This window comes from Rattus rattus, chromosome 6 (assembly GCF_011064425.1).
Source record: "Rattus rattus isolate New Zealand chromosome 6, Rrattus_CSIRO_v1, whole genome shotgun sequence".
In the NCBI taxonomy this organism is placed as follows: domain Eukaryota; kingdom Metazoa; phylum Chordata; class Mammalia; order Rodentia; family Muridae; genus Rattus; species Rattus rattus.
This window is the reverse complement of record NC_046159.1, coordinates 150,654,007-150,676,707: the sequence shown is the minus strand read 5'-3', so window position 1 is coordinate 150,676,707 and position 22,701 is coordinate 150,654,007. Positions and strand designations below refer to the sequence as shown.

Sequence of the window (22,701 nt, the reverse complement as noted above, 5' to 3'; positions counted from 1 at the left end):
ATCATCTCTGTCTACAACACAATAGGATGAAACCCAGTCCCTGTAACTGAAGCTTCATTTGGAGACTTCATTAGGACTGCCTTCACATATTGGAGGAGGCTTCCTCTGCTCTAGGTTTCCATACCTAATCTCTCTGGGTCTGTGGATTATAGCTTGGTTATTTATTTAATGGCTAATATCCAGATTTAAGTGAATGTATATCATATCTGTTTTTTCACTCAGAACTTTTTTTTTAATTTCATCCATTTGTCTGCAAATTTCATTGATGTTATTTTTTCAAGAGCCTAATAAATACTCAATTGTGTAAACTAACCACATTTTGTTTATCCGTGCTTCTCTTGAGGGACATCTATGTTGTTCCCAATTTCTGGCTATTATGACTAGAACAGCAATGAACACGGTTGAACAAGTGTCTCTGTGGTATGATGAAGTGTCCTTTGGGTACATGCCCAAGAGTGGCGCATAGCTTGATCATGAAGTAGATCAATTTCCGTCTTTATGATAGACTGCCATGTTGATTTCCAAAGTGACTGTACAGGTTGTGTTCCCAACAGCAATGAAGAAATGTTTCCCTTGTTCCACATCCCCACCTGCATGAGCTGTCGACTTGTGTTTTTGAAAATAGACATTCTGACTGGTATAAGATACAACCTCGGGGTCATTTTGATTTGCATTTCCCTGATGACTGAGGATGTTGAACATTTCTCTAATTGTTTCTCAGCCATTTGAGATTTTTCTGTTGAGAATTCTCTGCTTAGATCTGTATCTCATTTTTAAATTGGGTTATTTGTTTTTTGTATCAATTTTCCTGTGTTCTTTATTTATTTTGGATATTTTCCCATTCAGTAGGCTGCTGCTTTGTCTGAATGGCAGTGTCCTCTGCCTTACAAAGACTTCTCAGTATAACAAATTTCAGTTGAGTGATTCATTGGCTAAGAATTGAGATAACAACACAATTATCTTAATCTACTTAGAGATATTTATTCACTGCCCACTGTATACCAACATGCTGATAGGAAGTATTTATTAGTTATTACTAACACTACAAAAATCAAGTTTATCCCTTTAGTTCTTCTCTTTTAAAGATTTTAAAAATTATCTATGTGTATATATGCAAGTCTGTATATGCACACGCCACATGTATGTATGTTCTTAAGAGGCCAGAAGAGGTGTCAGATCCCATGGAACAGGAGTTAGAAGCTGTGAGCACCCCAATGCCAGCGCTAGGACTGGGATCCTCTGGGAGAGCAGCACGTTCTGTCAACTACTGAGCAGCGTGTACTGAGTCACCTCTCAAGCCCGTTTATTTTAATTTTGTGTTTTTTCAAATGGAGCTGATGGCTGAGCCCAGGGCCTTCTGCTTGCCAACTAAGTACTCTGCAACTGAACTAAACGCCCAGCTTCCTTCCTTTGTTTTAGTTTTGTCTTTTTTCCCCCCTGGTGCTAAAAACGAAACCCAGGGTCTTGAGCTTACTTGGCAAGTAGCTCTGCCTGAGCTAAATCTGCAGCCTTCCTCCTTCCTTTTAAACAGACCCCCCTATGTCAGGCTGTGCTAAACACAGGGGGGATGCACAGGCAGAAAGCCTAGGAATACCCCATCCTTCACAAGTTTTATTTGGGAAAAAGTAACTTGAAATGTTAAATGCCAATCAAGGGTAACACATGATTACAGAGCCGGAAGTGGCAGTTTTCTTAGAAGTCACTGTAGGAAGAGATGATGGGGAAAGGGTTTTGAAGTCAGTAGGCACAAGGTGAGCTGAGCTAAGTGATCCAGCTCTGTCTTTGACCTTTGTCCTCACTGTTCACACGTACTTGGCACATCTCCAGGGTCCAAGGAGCCTCAAAGCAAACTTCCAAGGCCGCCTTCAGTATTCCCCCAAGCCTGGCTCTCCTGTGTTATCCTTTGGTTCTCTTATAAATGTCTCCTCATTTTGTCTGGCCACTGAGACACAAGAGTGCTCCAAGGCAGGTATGGTGGGCAAAAGGAGTGGGCTCATTTAGGAAAGACATTAAGAAGGTAAAATTCTGGACTTCCTGTCTAGATAGATGGGGGAGAGGGAAGACCCAAACTTGACATTTGGAATGCTGAATTAGGAAACTGGCTAAACTATTGAGTCGGAAATGCCAGAGTTAAGAAGACGCCACAGATATAAGAGGAATGTCTAGTGTGTGGGTTGAAGCTTGCAAAAGGAGTCCCTGGCTAGAGGAACAGGCGTAGTTAGTTCTTGATCGTTGCTTTGTAAAAGGACCAGAGTTTGCTACTTCAGTGTGTCTAGCAGGGCCATCTGGCATTGTGGGCATAAAAATGATATTGCCATTGTGTCCATGGTTCTGTGCTTCACAAACTGTTCCTTTACACATCTACACATTCCACAGATATTTTTAAATATATTCTGTTCTCCTGATTTATTATTATTACTATTTATTATTATTATTATTATTATTATTAGTAGTAGTAGTAGTAGTAGTAGTAGTAGTAGTAGTGGTAGTAGTAGTAGTGGTAGTAGTAGTGGTAGTAGTAGTGGTAGTATTTTGGGACTCTCTGGGACTATCAGTGCTTCCCCTGTTCTCTGGGTTCACCATTCTGTAGCTTTACTGATAAGATTCATGGTACAATCCCTAAAGAAATTTAAAATCATTTTCAAATAGCCAAAATATCTGTTTGTTTTATGCTTTAATTAATAAATTAGCTAGTTGTAAACAAGTAAAGATGTACTTCCCACCCACAATGAACATACTGTATGATGAATTTCCTATGGTTTCTGGTAGGAGAAGGGACTCTGATGTCATCACTACCACCCCACAGGCTTGCCCTGGGTTATATACATGCACAGAACAAGGAAGGAAGCCTGTGTTCCACGTCTTACCTTAGCACTTACCGGACTTGACATCGTTCATGATTCACACATTTAAACACTACTATTTTAGGGTTTTACAAATGGACTGTTAAAATAAACACTATATATAATGGAAAAGATAAACATGTGATGCTCTTGTTATATATTCCTAATACCTTTCCCTTTTCCAGTCGTCACACCTCGTGAATAGCCATACTTGAAGGATGTGAGGTTTTTTAATGGACTAACTTCCTTTTAAAAATCTTTCTGTAAATCTCAGTACGGCTGGCACGTTTTCACTTTCCATCAAACATCCAGGCAGCCTCACAAAAGGAGCTTAAGATTTGATGTGGCTGTTAGGAAATTTTAAACAGACTCGAGTTTACCACACTATACTGACTATTCTGGTAGCGGTGGGTTTTTTTTGGGGGGGGGGTGATTGTTGCTGTTGCTGTTGCTGTTGTTGCTACTATTTCTGTTGTTGCTAATGTGGTTGTTGCTGCTGTTTCTGCTGCTGCTGTTGTTGTTGTTGCTGCTGCTTTTACTCTGACAGTTGGATGGAGATTTTAAATGATTTCCATTACAGAAGAAGAATTGGGACAAACCAGGGGTGCACTGCAGGAATTAAAACCCCACACAGCTTGTGTTCATGTAGGGATGATTTACATTAGCATTATACAGCCCTATTGTTCTTTATAAAGCACACTGCTACTTCGAAATCCAGTCAGTAAAGTGAACACCACACAACAGAGCCAGAGAAAAGAAGGTCACTAGTGAAGAGGACTCAGTCTTGGCACCTTCAAAATGATTACACAAAGACTGGTTCTGGCCAAGAATTCAGGCTGTTGTTGGAAAGAACAATCTGGAAAAAACAAACCGATTGACAATGAACAAGTGGGAGTCAAGAGATCAGTAAAACTCAGGGTGGGCAGGATCCAGCATTCCTCCCACCCTCCCTGAACTACTATGTTACTTCTTGATTAACATCTTCCCCAAACATCCTGCTCAAGGATTAGGCATAGGACACAAGACACATACAGCCTCATCAACATGCATTATTTGCCTCTCTCTTGCTTTATCGATGCCCTGATGCTTCCTGACATAATGTAAGCTGCCCATGGGGTGTGTGTGTGTGTGTGTGTGTGTGTGTGTGTGTGTGTGTGTGTGTGTACTGGTGTGCATGCTTTTTAAGTTCAATAGTTTTTGTTACCTCTAGTTTTTATTGTTATCTTACTTGTAATAAGAACTTGATTAAACATTGAAGATAACCTTTTTGCTGAGTAGTGATATAATACTATAATCCATCTACTAGGGAGGCAGAAACAGGAGGTTCGTGTTCAAGGCCACCCTGGCCAACTTATGAAGATCCTGTCTCAAAGTATTATATAGTTCAGTGTTAGGATGCGTGATTGTATGCAGCCCTGGATTCCATCTTTAGGCTTGAAGAACAGGATTTTAAGCTTGGATTCAGGGATGAGGGGGTTGTTTGTTTGTTTGTTTTACTAGTTATTGTAAACAGAGGCTGCTTTTAAAAATAAGAAATAGGAGAACTAATTCATGCTGCTATTGTCTCCTTTAATGAAAGAAATTCATTTGAGGGGAATAAGTTGGCTTTGGAAATCTACCACTCTCTGAGAATGCGCATCTTGTGTACCATTAGAAGCACTCATATTGGGAACTGAAGATGTATTTTTAAGTATTAAATCAAGAAAACCCTTTTCAATGAAAATGTATGAACTGGTCAATGAGAAAGCATTGATGTCCTCAGGTAGGGCCTCAGGCAATCAGCGAATAAGAATAGGGACATGGCCATCTGGTAACCTCATTTACAGATGACAGCAGAAAAGAAGGTGAAGACAAGGCTGTCAGTCACTCTGCATAGCAAAGTTTCAGTGGCTGAGCAAAGAGGTGCACCCATACTAGGTATTTAGATTGTATAGTATCAGAAGCCTCATAATAAAGTGTGTTTCAGTCATGAGGTTAACCTTTTAAATTAAAACTAATCTTTAATTTCTAAAATATGCACATTGTATAAAATTCGGAAGGCTCTAAACCCTACACAATGAAAGTTAGCCATCTAGGAGTCATCAGCCAGGAGCCATCTAGGAAAGGTTAAGGCTAGCAGGTGGCCTTCCTGGAGGTGGCCCGCCCTTTTTGCTTAGCCTAAGATAGATGAGCTCCAAGAGGCAAGGTCCCAAGAGACTTTATCCCAGGATTTCTTCTTGCTGCTGATAAGCATTTTCCTATCACTATCACATAGCCTATGGATTCCTGGGCATCAGCCCACCCTATTGGGCAGATTTCCTGCAGATCAACATATAGACAAATTTTCATGAATTAATGCTGTTTATATGAATTAATCATTATATAGAATTCTTGATTTGATTCAGCTACTTTTAGGAAGAAAGCTTTAAGAGATAGTTTGAGTTGAGATGTGTGACAAAGTTAGAATCCAGAATATAATGTGCCCACTTCTCATAGAGTAAGTAAAGACTGCATAAGAACTACAGTGGGCTTTCATATTATACTAAAAGGAGATACGAGCTTGGGACGAATTTGTGTTCAAGGGAAAGCATTCAGGTCCATGGAGAAAAGCCACAGGCATGCACCATGGTAAGACAAGGGCATGTGCAAACTGTTGCTTTGAATTTACAGAATGAAGCAGTGCTCTGAACTTAATATGAACATCCTTTTGTTACTTCTGTTTTGTGTAACATTTATCTATGAGGTGATTGTATAAGAACTTTGTCTATAAAACGGCCAGAGAAAAGAAATAAAGATAATGGGTGGTTCGTGGGGGCTCTACTCCATCCATCCATCCATCCATCCATCCATCCATCCATCCATCCATCCATCCATCCATCCATCCATCTATCCGTCTGTCTGTTTATATGTTCAGAGTTTCTTGCTGGACATTCTCTCTGGCCCCAGATATTTAAGTTTTGTTCTGTCAGTAGTATTGACCCAATAAATTTCCCAGTCACTGTCACCAGGGCCAATCTGCTCCCCATTAGCTGCCTTTCAGACCCGGAAACCCTGTAGATGCTGGGAAGGTCACCAGAAGTCAGACTCCTACTCCCAGCCCACTGTGTGAAGTCCACCCCTCAGAGCAGTCATTAGGAGCTATCTTTTATGTAGGAAGTCTATGAACAAACAAGGAAATGGTATTCTAGTGTATTCTTGCATTTTACACATACAAATTTATTTTTATATTATTTTATGGTTCAAATAGTATTTCAGAATAACATTTTAGGTAATTCTGTCTTGAGTGTGTTGGTCATTTTCAACCTTCATGTTTCAATTAGAAATAATAATAAATCAAATAACCTCATTGGCACCATTTCACATTGGGATTATCCTAATAAAAAGATAAATTCCTAACAGTGGGTTGCTAGGTCAGTAGGTTTATTTATTTTTGAATCTTTATGATAAAATGTATTAATTTTTAAGTTTATAGTGGTGCTGAGTATCCTCTTGCTTCACACAGCATCTTCTGGACCATTCCCTATTATAGCTAATATTAATATTAATTTATACCCCACCTCCGATCATTTACCTCCCAGAAAAGAAGGCACAAAACCTCTATGCTTGTAATAAGCCTTAGATGGCCCTAGAGCTGAGCAGATATCTATCCTCTAAGATATTAGTATCAATAACCGCGAGTTATAACTTGTCATGTTCCACCTGGGCCGCTCTTACTCCAACTAGACAGCCCTCATGGCCATGCTTTTATGATTTACCTACCCCATGGCATCTTCTCCTCTCTCCACTTTCTCCCTTCTTCTCCTCTCATGCCTCAGACCCCAAGCCCAGGAACCGAAATTCTCCTTACTTCTCTTCTGCCCAGCTACAGGCTGCAGGCATCGTTAGTCAAGCAACAGTTGTACATTAAAGAGCCAGGTTCCATAGCATCGCTTGCTGTGCATGAGGATTTCCTCATCCGTGGAGGCGACCAGCCTCTGGGCCAGCATTTAGCATCACAACACATAGCAACAGACCAAACCTCACCAGTTTCCACCAGCCAAACTGAAACTGTGCATTAAATAGTGAACTTCCTCTTCCCCGAGGCACTGACAGCTACTTCTCTTCTCTCTGTGTCTGTGGCTGCTCTTGCGAGTGGAATCACAAACCACTTCTCTTTCTGCAGTTGGCTTTTTTCACTTAACTAGTGTCATCAAGGTTCACCAGGCTGGAGCCGGTGTCAGAATTTCCTAAGACTAACAATGCCTTGTATGATGATCAGTGAACACTTTAGCTGTGCCCACTTCTTAGTTTCTTTGAACATGAGATATAAATATCTCTCTAAGATCCCATTTTAAAACATTTATTGTGTTATGTATGGAGGTGCTGGGCCATAGTATGTGCAGTTAAAATGTGTCTTCATTGCGGAGGTGCCTTCCCTAGTGAATGTAACAATTTACAGCTGCAAACGGGTCTCCCTTTATTCCAACCAGCATTGCACTCATGTAATGCTTTTTTAATAATAGTTTTTATATTTGAGATGGTAATACAATTACATCATCTCTCCACTTTCTTCCCTCCCTCTAAGCCCTCCCTCTAAGCCCTCCCTCACCCTTGCTCTGTTTCCAGTTCATGGCCTCTTCTTTCATTAACTGTATTATTTGTCCTGTAATGGTTTGACTTTTGGGGGGTGTGTGCGTGTGCGTGTAATTTTATCATAGCCCTTATATTTACCTTAAAGTGAGTGGAATGGAGCTTTGGTTTATATGTAGACTGTTTTGGAAGAGAGCATTTAAGGCTAGGGATGCAGCTCAATTAGCAGAGTGGTTGCCTAACATGCACAAGCCCTGGGTTCTGAGTTCAGGGTTCCCAGTACTGGGCATACGTGGCACAATCACACATCCACGTCTAATCCCAGCACTTGGGAGGTAGAGGCAGGAGGGTCAAGGGTTTAAGGTCATCCTCTGTGGTTTAGAAAACTGGAGGCCAGCCTGGACTACATGAGACACCTCTCTCTCTCTCTCTCTCTCTCTCTCTCTCTCTCTCTCTCTCTCCCTCTCTCTCTCTCTCTCCCCTCCCCTCTTCTCTCTCTCTCCCCCCTCCCCTCCTCTCCTCTCCTCTCCTCTCCTCTCTCTCTTCTCTCTCTCTCTCTCTCTCTCTCTCTCTCTCTCTCACACACACACACACACACACACACAAGATAACATACTAATAGAAAATTTGAAGTGTGTCAAGGTCAACAAATCAGGTGATGAGTACCACAATCACCACAGGAATGTTTTACTGCCCGTGGTTTCTCAGAGGATGATGCCATGGCATAAACATAAAGTTGGACAGGGGCCAGGGGCAGAGAATGAGAGTAAGTCAGGAGGCTGACAGAAAGGAAGGGCTGGGAAACAAACTCTACTGTGGCTTCCAAACTAAGGAATAGGCAAGTTAAGGAACAGCCAGTTTGAAGAATCCCCATGGGTTCTGGGGTGATAGGTGCAGGCCCTGTCTGTCTAGTGTCTGGCTCTGAGGTACTTACAGCAGAGAGGGTGTACACCCTGGATTAGTCAGGTTGCATTTGAAATGTGTGGCTGGGGAGGAGATTGGGGAACAGGGTCAAAGGAAGGATGAAATGAGAGAAGAAGGAAACTGAAGGCTAGGTGACTCAGGCATAGCAGGTTATCAGGTTGTACGTAATGAGACGCAGCCACCTCACGCATACTGGGCGGATGCAGTGCATCAGCTTTGTAGAAACCAGACATGTGGTTACTGTAGAGGCACCTTCATGCTTCATTCTGTGTGTGTGTGTGTGTGAGTGTGTATCTGTGTGTGTGTTAGCATTCTCCTGCACATTTGTTGACTTGAATTTTTCTTACAAATTCAGAGGTATTCTTCGTGTTTTATACATTATGAAGGCCGTTGGGAATAGTGTGCATTCTTTTAGTTTATTGAATAACTGTCTTTAGCCTGCCCCCGATTGTTTATTCCCTGGGCGGAAATTCACCTTTCAATGGGCTTGGATCAAATAATCATTTCTTTGCAGCTCTGGGATTTTGTTATACTTCGAGAGACCTTTGTCACTCTGAGGCTGTCGTGAGGCTCTGAGTCATAGTTTAACCTTTGCTCCATCTGGTAGAGTTAGTGCAATGGCAAACAGGAAAGCGACTCACTTAGAACCCAACGCCAAGCCCATTACCTTCCGTACGAAAGCACTGTTCGGATGCCTGCCCACGTGAACCAAACGGAGGCAAACAGGGACACCTGGGTAGGGTCCAAAATATGAGTGGGAGGGCACAAGCATCGGCTGGTATCAGTCCTCAGAATCAGAAGATGGCTTCGCTACTTGTAATGGGAACAGCTAAGCACAGGCAGGCTTGGAATAGCTTCATCTTAATGATTTGATGGGGAAAGAGCAGTAGGTGCTGAGGTGAATGGATAGACCAGTTCTTATTCCAGCTCTGTGCTGGCTGTCAGGCAGTCGTTTGGGTTCTCTGGACCGTGATTTCGATTACTGATACAGTTTTCAGCTCATTTTCCTTCTTCAGAGCCGCCTCACTGCTTACTGCGATGACCCCCATCATTTCTGGATTCTTTTGGTCTTTTCTCTCCTGCTCTAGAATCCTTACACAGTCACTCTCTGTATTCAAATCACCATCAGCCTCTCCCCATCCATCACCATCAGCTCCTTCCCCTGCATCACCATCAGGCCCTCCCCCTCCATCACCATCAGGCCCTCCTCCTCCATCACCATCAGCCCCTCCCCTCCACCACCACCAGCCCTCCCCTCCACCACCATCAGCTCCTTCCCCTGCATCACCACCAGCCCCTCCTTCCACCACCATCAGCTCCTTCCCCTGCATCACCATCAGCTCCTTCCCCTCCATCACCATCAGCCCCTCCCCCTCCATCACCATCAGCCCCGCCCCTCCATCACCATCAGCCCCTCCCCCTCCATCACCATCAGCCCAGCCCCTCCATTACTATTAGTATACACACACACACACACACACTCACACACACACACACACACTCCATCTCCCCCACTCCCTCCAGGGGGACCACTGGGAAAACCTTGCATAGGCTACATATGCATGAATTGCATACAGCTCATTTTCCCTCACCAGCCTTGATACACAGCAGGGTGTGGAGGAAATGCAGGTTCACAGGCAGAAAGCCTTGAGAAGCCATGTGGCTCATCCTGTGCAAAACTTTCTAAAACTCCTCGTCAGCACAGGTGTCTGTCCACATCCCCCTCGGACCCGTCTGAGGGGCTCCAGGTGCTGCCTCCCCGCCCGCCCGCGAGCTGACCCTTGCTTCCTGTCTCCACCCGTTCTCCCCTTGATGTCTTTGGCTCCTTCACTGTTTATGAAGCAGTGGTCAGAGCTCTTTGCACACTCTTCCCACCCAGCATCCCGTGGTCCTTTCCAGGCCCCGGCATAGACTGGCAGCAGGAGGAGCTAGAAAATACTTAGAGTAGAAGCTTCCCTGGCTGGATCATTAAGATTGCCTTTTCCTTGCCCTCAACAGTCAAATCCCCTTGCAACCCATCTACCGTCCCTTGTGTTCCTGCGCCCTTTTTGCCTACAAGCTTTGGATTTTCCACTCTGCTGGTACCTTTGCTCGTCTCCTCTTGTACTAAACATGGACTTGCACAGTGCTTCAGAGTAGCCATTTTTCAAGGCCAGCTGCGGTCCCAATTTTTCCTCAAATTACCTCGCTTCCAAACAGAGCCTGACTCTGTCTCCTTCGATAACCTCGCCCCTGCCGTGCTGCCCTCGTCTCCGCCCACTTTTCTTTCTTCTGAAAGCTAATCTGGAGCGACTTTGGGAAACTGCGAGCAGGAAGCAATGCTCCTCACAAACTCTACCCGTTTCGTGTATAACTGTGATAGGTTTCAGGGAAGTGAGTATACACCAACTGTAAAAGCAAATGAAAAATGGAGAGACTTTTTCTATCTCCGAATGCAGTTTCCATATGAAGGCAACCTAAGTTCTCAATGATTTAAATCTTTCCCATTACAGCCATCGCACAACTATCCTATTTTACCTCACCAACCGACCCAACCCTCAAGGGAAATGAGACAGAGAAGGAGTGGTTGTCAAATGTTTTTCTTTCAGGAAATTGAATACCCCAGGTCTAGAGAAGCTGCACTATTCCAGTTGGCACAGGCTACAGGTCTTCTCGGCTTCTCTAACCCTGCTCTCTGACACCCCTGACATGTCTGTCTGCAGAGCTATGTGGCCATTGCAGACACACTGAGAATCTCTACCTAAGGTCAGTGTGTTAAACACCAACCTGTATTCCAAATGAAGGCATCTGTCTTGTTCAACCTGCACAGATCCCCACATTGGCTGGGTCCCTCCGGGTGGGTTTCTAATAATTGGATTAACAGGGTTTTAAAATTTACCTAAATGTCTGGCTCGGTGGCTCATCTGCTAAGAGCGCTGCCTGCTCTTCCAGGAGAGGTAGGTTCAGCTCCCTGCCCCGGTGTGTAGGGTCTCAACCTTCTGTAACTCCAGTCTCAGGAAATACAACACCCTCTTCTGGCCTCCAAGAGCTCTGCATGCATGTTGTATGTGTGTGCGTGCGCATATGCACGTGCACGCATGAGTGTACTAACACACACACACACACACACACACATTTAAGGATACCCCCATAAAATACAAATACATGAGTAAATAAACAAAACCTCAAAAAAATTAAACATTTCCTCAAATAGGATAGAAAAGAATTAAAAAGAAACCCTCACTAACACCATTATTTTTCAGTGATATGCTTTATAAAAATTGTTTTCTTTAACCAATGAAAGTAAGAACTTTGGCATTTGCACAAGAAATCTTTCAGCTTTCGGCTAACTTGCAAAGTGCTTTGTGTTTGAGCAGAATGTGTCTAGAGTGAATCCTGCCACGTAACCATGGAACACGCAGTGTTTGGACAGCATGAGGACTTGTTTGCCTTCGCTGTCAGTGCTGTCATAAATTTGACTTAGCCTCAGGAAGACAGCATTAACCGCTAGGTTAAGTAGGGACATTAGCACCCTTGAAAGTACATTGATTTAAAAATATCTCCTGTCTAGAACATTATATAATAGTTTTGATAAGATATAATTTCAGCTCAGACAAGATATAATTTTTAATTGTTTTTGTTTTTCTAAAATATAAAACAAAGTCAGAGGAGGAATGGTACTGAGGGTACTGCATGACCTTTTCCTTGGAAAATTAGACACTTCCTAAAAAAACTCACCAGGAATGTCAGGAAAGCTAAAATGTATGATGGCCTGCTAATGATTGACAGTTGGTAGATGACATCCCTCCCAGGGAAGTGTCGTGCATGAGAGAGAGAGAGAGAGAATTTGTGTTTGTGTTTGAATGTGTGTGACAGTCTATGTGAGTATGTGTTGTATGTGTGAGAGTGTATGGTAGGTGTATGTAAGAATTTGTGTGTGTCATGTGTATGCGAGAGTCTGTGTGAGTGTTTGTTGTATGTATGAGAGGGGGTGTGGTGTGTGTATTAGAGAGATTGTGTATGTGTGTGCTGTATGTGTGACAGTCTGTGTGAGTATGTGTTGTATGTGTGAGAGTGTGTGGTGTGTGTGAGAGAGTCGGTGTGACTGTGTGCTATATGTGTGAGAGACTGTGGTGTGTGTGTGTGTGTGTGTGTGCAAGAGATTGTATGTATGCTGTGCGTGTGAGAGAGTCTGTGTAAGTATGTGTTGTATGTGTGAGAGTGTGTGTTTGTCTTGTGTATGTGTAAGTATGTGTGTGAGAATCTGAGTGAGTGCACTGTATGTGTGAGTGTATGTGAGAGTGAATTTGCATGTGTGTCTTGTGCGTGTGTGTGTATGTGTGAATCTGTGTGAGTGTGTTGGGTGTGTGAGGTGTGTGTGTGGGTGTTGTTTGAATGTGTGTGAGTGTGTGTGTGTGGTGTGTGTGTGTGGTGTGGTGTGGTGGTGTGTGTGGTGTGTGTGTGTGTGTGTGTGTGTGTGTGTGTGTGTGTGGTCTGTGTGGGTGTGTTGTGTGTGTGTGTTTTGTGTGTGTGTGTGTTTGGGTGTGTGTGTGTGTGGTGGTGTGTGTGTGTGTGGTGTGTGTGTGTGTGTGTGTGTGTGTGTGTGTCTGTGTGTGTGGTGTGTGTGTGTGTGTGTGTGTGTGTGTGTGTGTGTGTGGTGTGTGTGAGCCTGTGTGGGGTGTGTTGGGTGTGTGTGTGGTGGTGTGTGTGTGTGTGTGTGTGTGGTGTGTGTGTGTGTGTGTGGTGTGGTGTGTGTGTGTGTGTGTGTGTGTGTGTGTGTGTGTGCAGAGCATGGTCTCCTTGGGCAGCACTCACTGCAGCACACACTGGCAGTGCCCTGGGACGGTGTCTACTGCAGGGTTTGTGGCATGCGTTCGTTGTCATCACCATTTCAGTGTTCGTATGGAGAGCCAGGAAAGTTGAGTTTAGGCCGCCCCTAAGGTAGAAAATGTTTATAAAACACTTGGGAAAGAAATAGTTCAGTATCACCCATTTCTCTAAAGTGGAGAAAGGGAATAAAACCAGTCATTAAATGATTCATAATCATAACCAAGTTGTACCCTAATGATACAAAATGCTTTGGCATAGCAGATATATACTGTTAACGAACTTGGAGGTCTTTTCTCTGTGGCCCAGTTCTTGCTTCTTTTGCTACATGCATATGTGTGTACACACATGCACACATTCACATGTATTCTGCATGGCGGCACTCCCTTATGACAAGGTATGTACCAGAAAGGACAGAATCTGAGCCTAGGAGAGATCATTGCCTCCTCTTCTCGTGGAGATGTTGTAAGTCAAAGTTAGTATTTTCCAGAATTCCATTGTGAAACTCACACTTATTATTATCTCATATATTCACAGTTTCCCCTCCCTCTTTTCCTCCCAGTCCCTCTTCCCCACCTCCCCTCTCTCCTCTGTTTCTCTTCCAAAAAGGAAGGACCTCCCAGGGATATCAGCCAAACATGGCATAGCAAGTTACAAGACTAGGTACCTCCCTTCATATTAAGGCTGGATGAGGTAACCCAGTAGGAGGAAATGGGTCCCAAAAGCAGACAAAGAATCAGAGACGCCCCCTCCACACACACATACACTGTTAGAAGTCTCACAAGAAGACCAAGCTACACAACCATTATGTATACACAGAGGACCTAGGTAAGACCCATGCATGCCCCGGATTATTGGTTCAGTCTCTGTGAGCCCCAGTGAGCCTTGGGTAGTTGATTCTGTAGGTTGTTTTCTTGTGGTGTCCTTGACCCCTCTGGCTCCTGTAATCCTCTCCTTCTTCCACGGGATTTCTCAAGCTCTACCTAATGCTTGGCTGCCGGTCTCTGCATCTGTTTCCGTCAGAGGCTAGATAAAGCCTCTGATGATGATTATGCTAGGTTCCAGTCTACAAGAATAACAGCATCATTAGAATCATTTCATTGGTGTGTGTGTGTGTGTGTGTGTGTGTGTGTGTGTGTGTGTGTGTGTGTGTGTGTGTATGTGTGTGTGTGTGTGTTTGGCTCCATCCTAGGTCTCTGGGCTCCCCAGTGTCCTGCACAGGCTTCTACCCATGGAGTGGGTCTCAAGCTGGACCAGTCATTGGTTGTCCACTCTCACAAGTTCTGCATCACCTTTACCCCAGCACATCTTGCAGACAGGACAAACTGTAGGTTGAAGGTTTTCAGGCTGGGTTGGTGGCCCAGTCCCTGCCCTCAAACCCTTGCCTAGCATCAGAGGATGGCTGGTTTAAGCTCTGTATCCCCCATTACCAGGCGTCTTCGCTAATAGATTGCTAGGAGCATCCATTGCACTAGGTCTCTACCTCACCTCTGAATGTTCTCTGTCCAGCTGTCTCTTCCAGGACAAAATCAGAATTGGAGAATTCCATGGTGAAACACCAAACTCGTTTTTAAGACAATTCATTCAACCAAGGAACACTGCTAATACCATAGGAAACTTAAGATATACAACAAAACTCACAAAAAGCACTTTTGCTGGCATGAGAAGCAAATCCAAAACTAAGCTCATCCAGGACACATACGCAGTTGGTCCAATGGGAATAAAGTTCTGCCCTCTGATGGAGACACAGACCTGAGGCCTCTCTGGTGGCATTTTAGGATGGGATCCTGGTTACTCCTTACTTCCCCTCTCTGTGAGGTGAATTGATCCAGGCTCCTACAGAGAGATTTGTGTTCCATGTCCACTGGTTTCTGGGCTTTTCTTTTCTGGTCCCAAGGGCTCATTATATCTCTAATGAGCAGTTCTCAAATGCATTTCTAAACCCTAGGTCCCTCCCCCCACCCCCGACCCTGAACTCCAGACTAAAGCCAAAAGGTGGTCTCTGCTTAGGTGTTTGAAGTCCATGTTCTCAGCTTCTCATTCCAGCTTCTTACACACTCACCGGACAGATCCCCTCTGCAGAGGTGTCCTATTTCAGTCAGTGACAGCCCCATCTTTCAATGTTACTCAGGCCGAGATACTGTGGCTTGCCAGAAGGCCTCTATTTGTTTTTGCGATCCACAACTGACTTTGACGATCAAATCTTGTGAGCTCCACCTCAAAACAGATGGACCTCACTGTGAGTGCTGACGTACATGCTTCCATCATCTCTCGATGGGGTTACTGCAAGCACTATCATCCTGGGTCTCCTATCTGCTCAGAATGAGCGGCATTCTTGTGAACAAGGCCTAAGAGACCTAAGCGCGGTGGCCCAGCCTCTGCTCACTGCAGACCTTTGTGCTTTCAGCTTGTCCTACTGTCTTGACCCCAGCAGACTAGACTCTGCTTTTCACACTCTCAAATGCTCCGGCTGCTCTCTGATTCCAAACTTTGATGATTCCTGCTCCCTTGGCTTGGAACTTCCTTCCTCAGATATGTTCTCAAGATTCCACTCTCTTGCTTACAGGTCTGTATTATGTGGTCATCACACAGCGGTCTCCCCTCCCCTCTGTGCCGTGTATCAGTTAACGCCACCTCCTCTCACCCTCTCATGCTTACTTGCTCTTATGTCATGAAAGTTCCTCCTGGTTTGAAGTCAAAGTGCAGGGTCTATCTGTGTCGGTCAGAGGAGCCCTTCCGTCCTCCAACAAGGCTTTCTGGAACACAGTACAAGTGTCTGCTAAATGAATTAAGGCAAATGACACACAGGCACATGCACATGCACACGCATGCACACACATGCACACACACACACGAACACACACATGCATGCACACACACTTCTTATCTCTGTAAGTATTTGGGTTTTAAGACATTTCTGTCTTCCCAGCTTTATTAACATAAGCTGCTATTGAATATTGGTTTATTTTAATTAGGTAGGCAAACTATTAGAGCCAAGCATTTCTCTTTGAGTTTGAATGAGTAATTTTTGCTAAAACCCCTCAGTAACATTAGTGACAGAAGAGAAAGAGTTGCACACCACAAAAGGAAACTGAAAATGCTGTCTGAGGGTGTCCTGACCGCATTCTCAAAGGAGATAGATGACGGTGTTCCTCTAGTTCCTTTGCTTCCTTCTAAAGAAATCACAAGACTCGCCTCCATTAAAGACACACTTCAACTTTTCAGATACTATAGATACATAAATATCATTTTACAAACACCGTTTCCACGTTGAAGGATAGATGTGAAGACTAAATCTTTTATTTTACAAGGCTTTAATGAGACATGAAACGTAACCTTAATTATACATCAATGAAAAGAAATCCTAAACGAGAGTTTACTGTAATCACACATATGCATTACAGCTTGAAAACTTTCTGAGGGGCGAGGGGCAGCTATTGAGAGCCCCGGACCAGCCAGCACTGTGTGTGACTCCCATGCCTCCTGTGCTTTGTACACAAGTTCCGTCCATCAGAGGCTGAAGACATTTGCTGCATCATTACTTTTCAGAAAAATGGCTTTCTCATTCGGTGATGGGTGACTCAACCAGATTCCTAAGAAATTAGTTCCACTCAGCATTTTAAAGGATAAGAATGTTCAGCCAAAAAGCGATAGTTAAGACCAGCATTAGCCACCGAGATGAAGCCAAGACTCTAAAACACAGACTTGCCAATAGTGTCCGCTTATGAGCACTGGCATACATTAGTGAATAGTTAAGGCCAAGGACTATTCCAACAAACAGGTTAAAGGTTATCAAAGTCTACAATATATTCTTAAATAAGTGACAGAAAGCGATTCCAAAAATAAATTTCTGTGTTAAAGAGTTCATTAGAAAAATCTCTCGAGTATAATAGAAAACATCATTTGGATCCATTGGACGTGCAAAGATAGTGCATTCACATGGCTTCATTGTTACTCTGAAAAAGACACACTAAAGAGGAATGCATAGGGGTTTTGCTATAATAAATCCATTTTCATGACGGAAATATCATTAGACTTCTATGGTTACATATAACAAACAGAATTTGAAACACATCAATTGTATAATATCAAAATCTTCTTATTCTTTTTTAAAAAGCAAAGGAGAAATAAAACTAATTATTGCTACTTACATTCAATATTTTGCCAAGCAGGTAAACAGTCTTGGAAATCTATATTTTATGTTTTGGTCATTTAATTCAGCGTGCATTTACCTTACTCTGGTAATTTAATTATATTATTAATAGTTTAATTGTCATTGTATTCAGCTGAAAACTTCATGTTGCATATTTGTAAAATAATACCTTGCTCTTTTTAAATTTTTTTTACAGTGGCTACATATTTGAAAATTTAAGTAGTCAAGTCAATAACTGTCCTTCCTAGTTATATTTAAAGACTAACTAAAATAGAATCTTTGTGCTTATATTTCAAAGGCTTGGTTAGTATATTAGAAATCTACCAAAACTTAAAGATCAAAGTTGTTGCTTAAACACTGCGCCCTGTCTGATCACCTCCTCCTATGACTGACCACGTACAGTTCCTCAGATTCCACTGAAGAGCATCTTTCCTCTCTGAAGTGATCCTTTTCTACAGTGATAAATGAAACTTCCTCCCAAGCCTTTTAACATGGCCCTCAGCATTCCACAATCAAGGAACTCCAGGCACTTACACTGGACTAAAATTATATATAGTTTTTCTGTGAATTTCTGAGAATGAAATAAGCAGTTGACGACTTAGGATTAAAATGAATAATATTTGAACTACTATGTCAAAATGTATCACAATAAATATATTTGTTCTAGAAAAGTCTGCTTCCTAGGAAGTTGATTCCTCAACAATATTCTTGCTTTGGGTCTAGCATTGGCCTTCAAAGTATAATTAAACGCTGTTTTTCCTTACCATGCCTTTCCCCAAGGAAGCCTTACAGTAGTCTCGCACCTTACACTAAACACTATCGTGCACAGAGAGGAGATGACAAAGCAGCTTCTGTATCAGGGTCTAACAGGCTATAAACAGTACGTGGGTCACCACGAAACCACAATCTCCAGGGTAGCAGTATTTTCCAATTTTGGAGAGGAAAAAGACATATATTATGCTACTATATTTTAAGGCATTTTAATGCCATATTGTGCATTAGATAAATAAATTTAGCTATATTATCCCTGCCCCCAAGCCCCATCCCTGACTTTCTTTTTGAGAACTAAACTACTTCTTGGACCAAAGAAAACACTATAGTTCTTAGCTCCAGATACACGAGCAACTGTACCCTGAAAAAGACTGGTGTATTTTCAAATGTGTTGTGTTTAGCCCTAGTGAAAATAAAACTTGAGTATACAGAATTTAGCTTGCTGAATAATTTAGTTTTTATTATAAAAAATAATAAAAATAGTAGGAAACTTTTCAACTAATAAAAATGAAAGGTCTTGCAATTATAATGTATAATCGTCACTATTTCCAGTGCTTTCGAGCATTCCTCATATAACAGCCACCAAGTCTGTTTTAGATATTTCCAGCTTTATTTTAAAGCTGTAAAGCTTAGAAGGGAGTGTTTAGCCACAGGAAGGGGATATAAACTGAGGCATTACGGTCAAGGCTGGAGGAATGCACTGTCCTCTTAGATAGTGAGTGCCCGGAGAAACAAGCATGAATTTATGGCTTGAAACTCTTGGGTCTTATCATCATCTTGGCCTTCTTGAAGGAGAACTTGTAGCCCCCTGGGTGTGCCTGACTTACACCAGGCCAGGTGCCCCAGAAAATCCCATTACGGACCCCTTTGTATCTCTGGTGATAATATTTGCCATTTAAGTTGGCAGAGAGACATGCATCAAACCACCAGCCTGAGCTGTAATAGAGCCCACAGTTCCCAGAGGGGTACCGGTCATTGTCTCTGTCTGGGGTGGTGAAAAACCTCAGGTCGTGGTTGTAATGTCGGCTAAAACGCAAGGCATCCCCTGCCGTGCCATTATAGTTACCGAGGTGTAACCGGTATTTGAGAAACTCGTTAGCCACGTAAAACTGATCGTACACGGCATAAAGTGTGAGACCATTAAAGTCTTCGAGATCTATTCTCAAAATCATGTCCTTACTCTTGGTCAGAAGATGAATTTTATCGTTGCCCAGCCAAAATTCTCGTTCAAGGTTCCCGAAGCCGGCTTTGTAGTCCCTCCACCCTCTGGTGAAGTTGGTGCTCCCATCAAGGCGAGCCTGCAGCACCGTCCATCCTCCCCCCGCGGTCTCCATGTCGCAGTAGACCGCAAAGCTGCTGTTCCTGTGGTCAGGCGTAACTCTGTAGGTCCCGCTGCTTCTCTTCCCTAACACATAGTAGTCAGAGCAATCTTTGTATATTAGATGTTGAACTGAAAGAGGGAAGAAAGCATTAAAAAAAATGGGGTTTCCTTAATCAGAGCTATGCGTTAATCAAGCTATGCGTCTGAGAATCAAGGATTCTCAACAGCAACTGGACAGTTTACTTGCTGGGTATAATGGAACCTGGCTCTGATACACGCTCCTGAATCTGGTTAACAGATGCTAACTAAGGCCTCAGAAACAACCATCAAGTACACAGGGCTGTCTGCCTTGGATGGCAACCATGGTGGCAACACTAACAGCACACAGTAGTAAGAGTAAATGTATACAAGGTTTAATGAGGACCAATGAGCTCCAGAAACTGCCAAACACTGTAACAGTTTTCACTGAACGCACACATCAACCTCTGGTGTGGGTATTGGGGGTGTTATGGTCAGCTTGCTTATATCGTTAGTCAGTCTCCTAGAAGATCAGAGACTTTTCCCACAGCAACTAAGTGTTGAGTGACAGATCTGGGACATAAAGTCAGATCTGCCTGACAGAGAGCTTTACCGTCATAATCATTATATTCCTAGGTCTTAAAGTTGAGGTGAGTCCAAGTCTTTTAGGACACGGTCAGCCATTGCTAAAGCAATTGTTACAGAAATCGTTACAGAAATTGTTACATATGTTCCAAAGGAAGCCTCAGCCTTCAGCACACAGCACTGTTCTGAGACTCACTCTAGCTTCATCTGAGAACAATATAAAGCTACTTTAGTTAAGGGTGTGTGTGCTCCCCAATACTAAAGCAGTGTCATCCTGAATTTACTCTTCAGGAAGGAATGGGCAGCCAGTATTCCACAGTTTAGTTTCTAGAAGCAGCAGCAGGGTATAGTTATGCTCGGCATAGCCATTTGGTGGTTTTGTAGAGCTTAGAGACCGACTATTTGTTTCCAGTTAATTTTAATAAAACTTGGAGTCAGGTAAAGAAAGTTTAATATAAGATAACCCGTGAGACACAAAAATCTGTTTGCATGTATATAGAGCTCTGGAGAGTCCTAAACTTTTAGGACAAAAGCAAATAATAGAATTTTTTGTGTCATTACAAGTAATGTTCAATGTCATATTTAAGATACGCCTTGTGATGTCTCTTTAACATGAATGTGTACCTTGGTCATTAGTGACATCATTCTATGACATGGTGATCTACCGTCTCCAGGAGATTCCAAATGAACGTGACCTCTACTATGTCCCTACACAGGATAAGCACTGATAATAACTCAGAGGTGACCTTTTAGGGTGTGGCAACCCACCCACAAAGGTCCTCAGAATCCAGGAATCGTGGAAACCAATGTCATGGGCACAGAAGGCAGTTAGGTCTGTGATCTTAAATAGTGGTAACATCACTAACTGGGATGGTGAGGATGGATGTGCCAGTAAGTCTCAAACTAAAAAGTTCTGTACACACACACACACACACACACACACACACACACACACACACACACAGAGAGAGAGAGAGAGAGAGAGAGAGAGAGAGAGAGACAGAGAGACAGAGAGACAGAGAGAGACAGAGAGAGAGAGAGAGAGAGAGAGAGAGAGAGAGAGAGAGAGAGAGAGAGAGAGAGAGAGATGCTTTTATTCCATGTATAAACTCTCCCATTCTCACTAGGTATTTGAGAGTCTAGCCCAGCACATTGTTTGTGAAAGCCTTATAAAGCTCAGGAACTGATCTAAGAAGAAGCCATCAGACACCTAAGACGGAATTTCCAGGGACCTGCGTGAGCATAGCCAGGAACCTTGCCGTATCCATCCTGTGTTCAAATGCAATAAACCGGGAGGAATCTGCTTCTGCTCGTCTGCAGGTCAGCCTAACAGGGAGGTCTAGAGACTGCAAGTGGTCTCTAAGGAGAACAACTAATAGCATTTTTGTCATTAGATCACTTACCATTTCTGCTGTCTCATTTGAGAAAACACTTGTTGCTTCTGCCATAACTTAACAGGTGAAAGTCTGACTAACTTATACTCCCTTGGGTTAATGTTTACGGCCACTATCTGGCTATACAGCTTTCGTGAACAAACTCTAAGAACCTCATTACACCTACCTGGATGTGGCTGGTTGTGTTCTTGGTTGGGGCACTTGAAACACTGGCTATCCAAACTGTTGACCACAGAGGTTAGATTTGCCACTTTGTTGTCCACGTAGTTCTCGATGTTGTTCATATTTACCAGTTGGAGCGTCTCCAGGCGCCCCTGCAGCCCCTGGATCTCCTCCTTTGCATTCTTCAGCTCTGAGGACAGCTTGTTCACCTGACTCTCCAGTTCCTGGACTCGATTGTCCTCGGCCGTCTCTGCTCCATTCCTGCCAGGGTCTGGATGTTCATCAGCCTGCAACTTGCAGTCCTGGCAGGATTTCTTCAGACTGTCCACAGCTTCCTTGAGGGTCCGCACTTCTTTGAGCACCTCCTCCATGCTGCCGAACTGCTGCGGGAGCTGGAGGGTCAGCGTGGGCAGGGTGAGCTGGAAGGGGCACTGGCTCCCCTCGCACCTCCCGCTGCCCTCCAGCCTAGCGGGGCAGGCAGCCTGGGCGCTCGCATCCTCCAGCCCTTCAGTCAGGTTGTGCTTCTCCGCCGCTCGGCAGGCAGCGAGGACCGCGGAGCTCAGCCACAACCAGCCAGGAAGCCTCATCCTTGCAGTGCAGCAGCCCAGCCTGACGCGGTGCTTTAATAGCCACGGCCGCCGCCGCCTGACTCAGGCGTTCTGTGTTCCCAGAAAAGGGCGGGCACATTTGCATCACAGTGTCAGAAGCGGCACTGGAGGAGAGGGTCCTAAGCAAGTGCAGCCAGCCAAACGCAGTCATCTCCTGTCGTCAAAACTCAATAGAACGCCTGCCGTGGGTGTCACGCATTGTATTCAAGATTCACCGTCTTGGTTTTTTTTTTTTTTTTTTTAATAAAGCACAAGGACAGTCTTGTTTAAAAAACAGTTGCTCAAAATATATTATACTTATTATTTCTTAGTGGAGGAAGACTTCAAGCGTCTAAATGTCTATGAACTTCTTCCCACTAAATGTCACCAAAATGGAAAGGATTCTGTTTCCTCGCTGGGGCCCTGCTTTCTTTGTGAAGGCTGGACTTTGTGTGAATTCTTAAGTGCTTAAAATTGCTCCTGATCAGAACAAAAGGCAGCTCTTTAAATGGACTCTCTGTGTCTCTCGTCTCTCTCATCTGTTTGTAAAAGGGAAGAAAACTGGAAGAGGAAAACAGTGCTGTTTTCT

The 22,701-nt window shown here is 43.5% G+C and overlaps 2 protein-coding genes across 2 annotated transcripts in view; one reads left to right on the top strand and one right to left on the bottom strand.

Annotated features, from left to right (window-relative positions):
* The window catches only part of Ccdc146 (coiled-coil domain containing 146), a 143,140-nt gene that overhangs the window by 31,622 nt on the left and 88,817 nt on the right, over positions 1 to 22,701 (top strand). The gene's annotated exons all lie outside the window — the stretch shown is intronic.
* On the bottom strand, positions 16,400 to 22,158 carry Fgl2 (fibrinogen like 2). The gene is made up of 2 exons (XM_032907073.1): positions 21,530 to 22,158; positions 16,400 to 19,495 (listed from the first exon to the last, which is right to left on the bottom strand). The coding sequence occupies exons 1-2, from the start codon at positions 22,110 to 22,112 to the stop codon at positions 18,789 to 18,791; spliced, it is 1,290 nt and encodes a 429-aa protein (XP_032762964.1). The 5' UTR covers positions 22,113 to 22,158; the 3' UTR covers positions 16,400 to 18,788.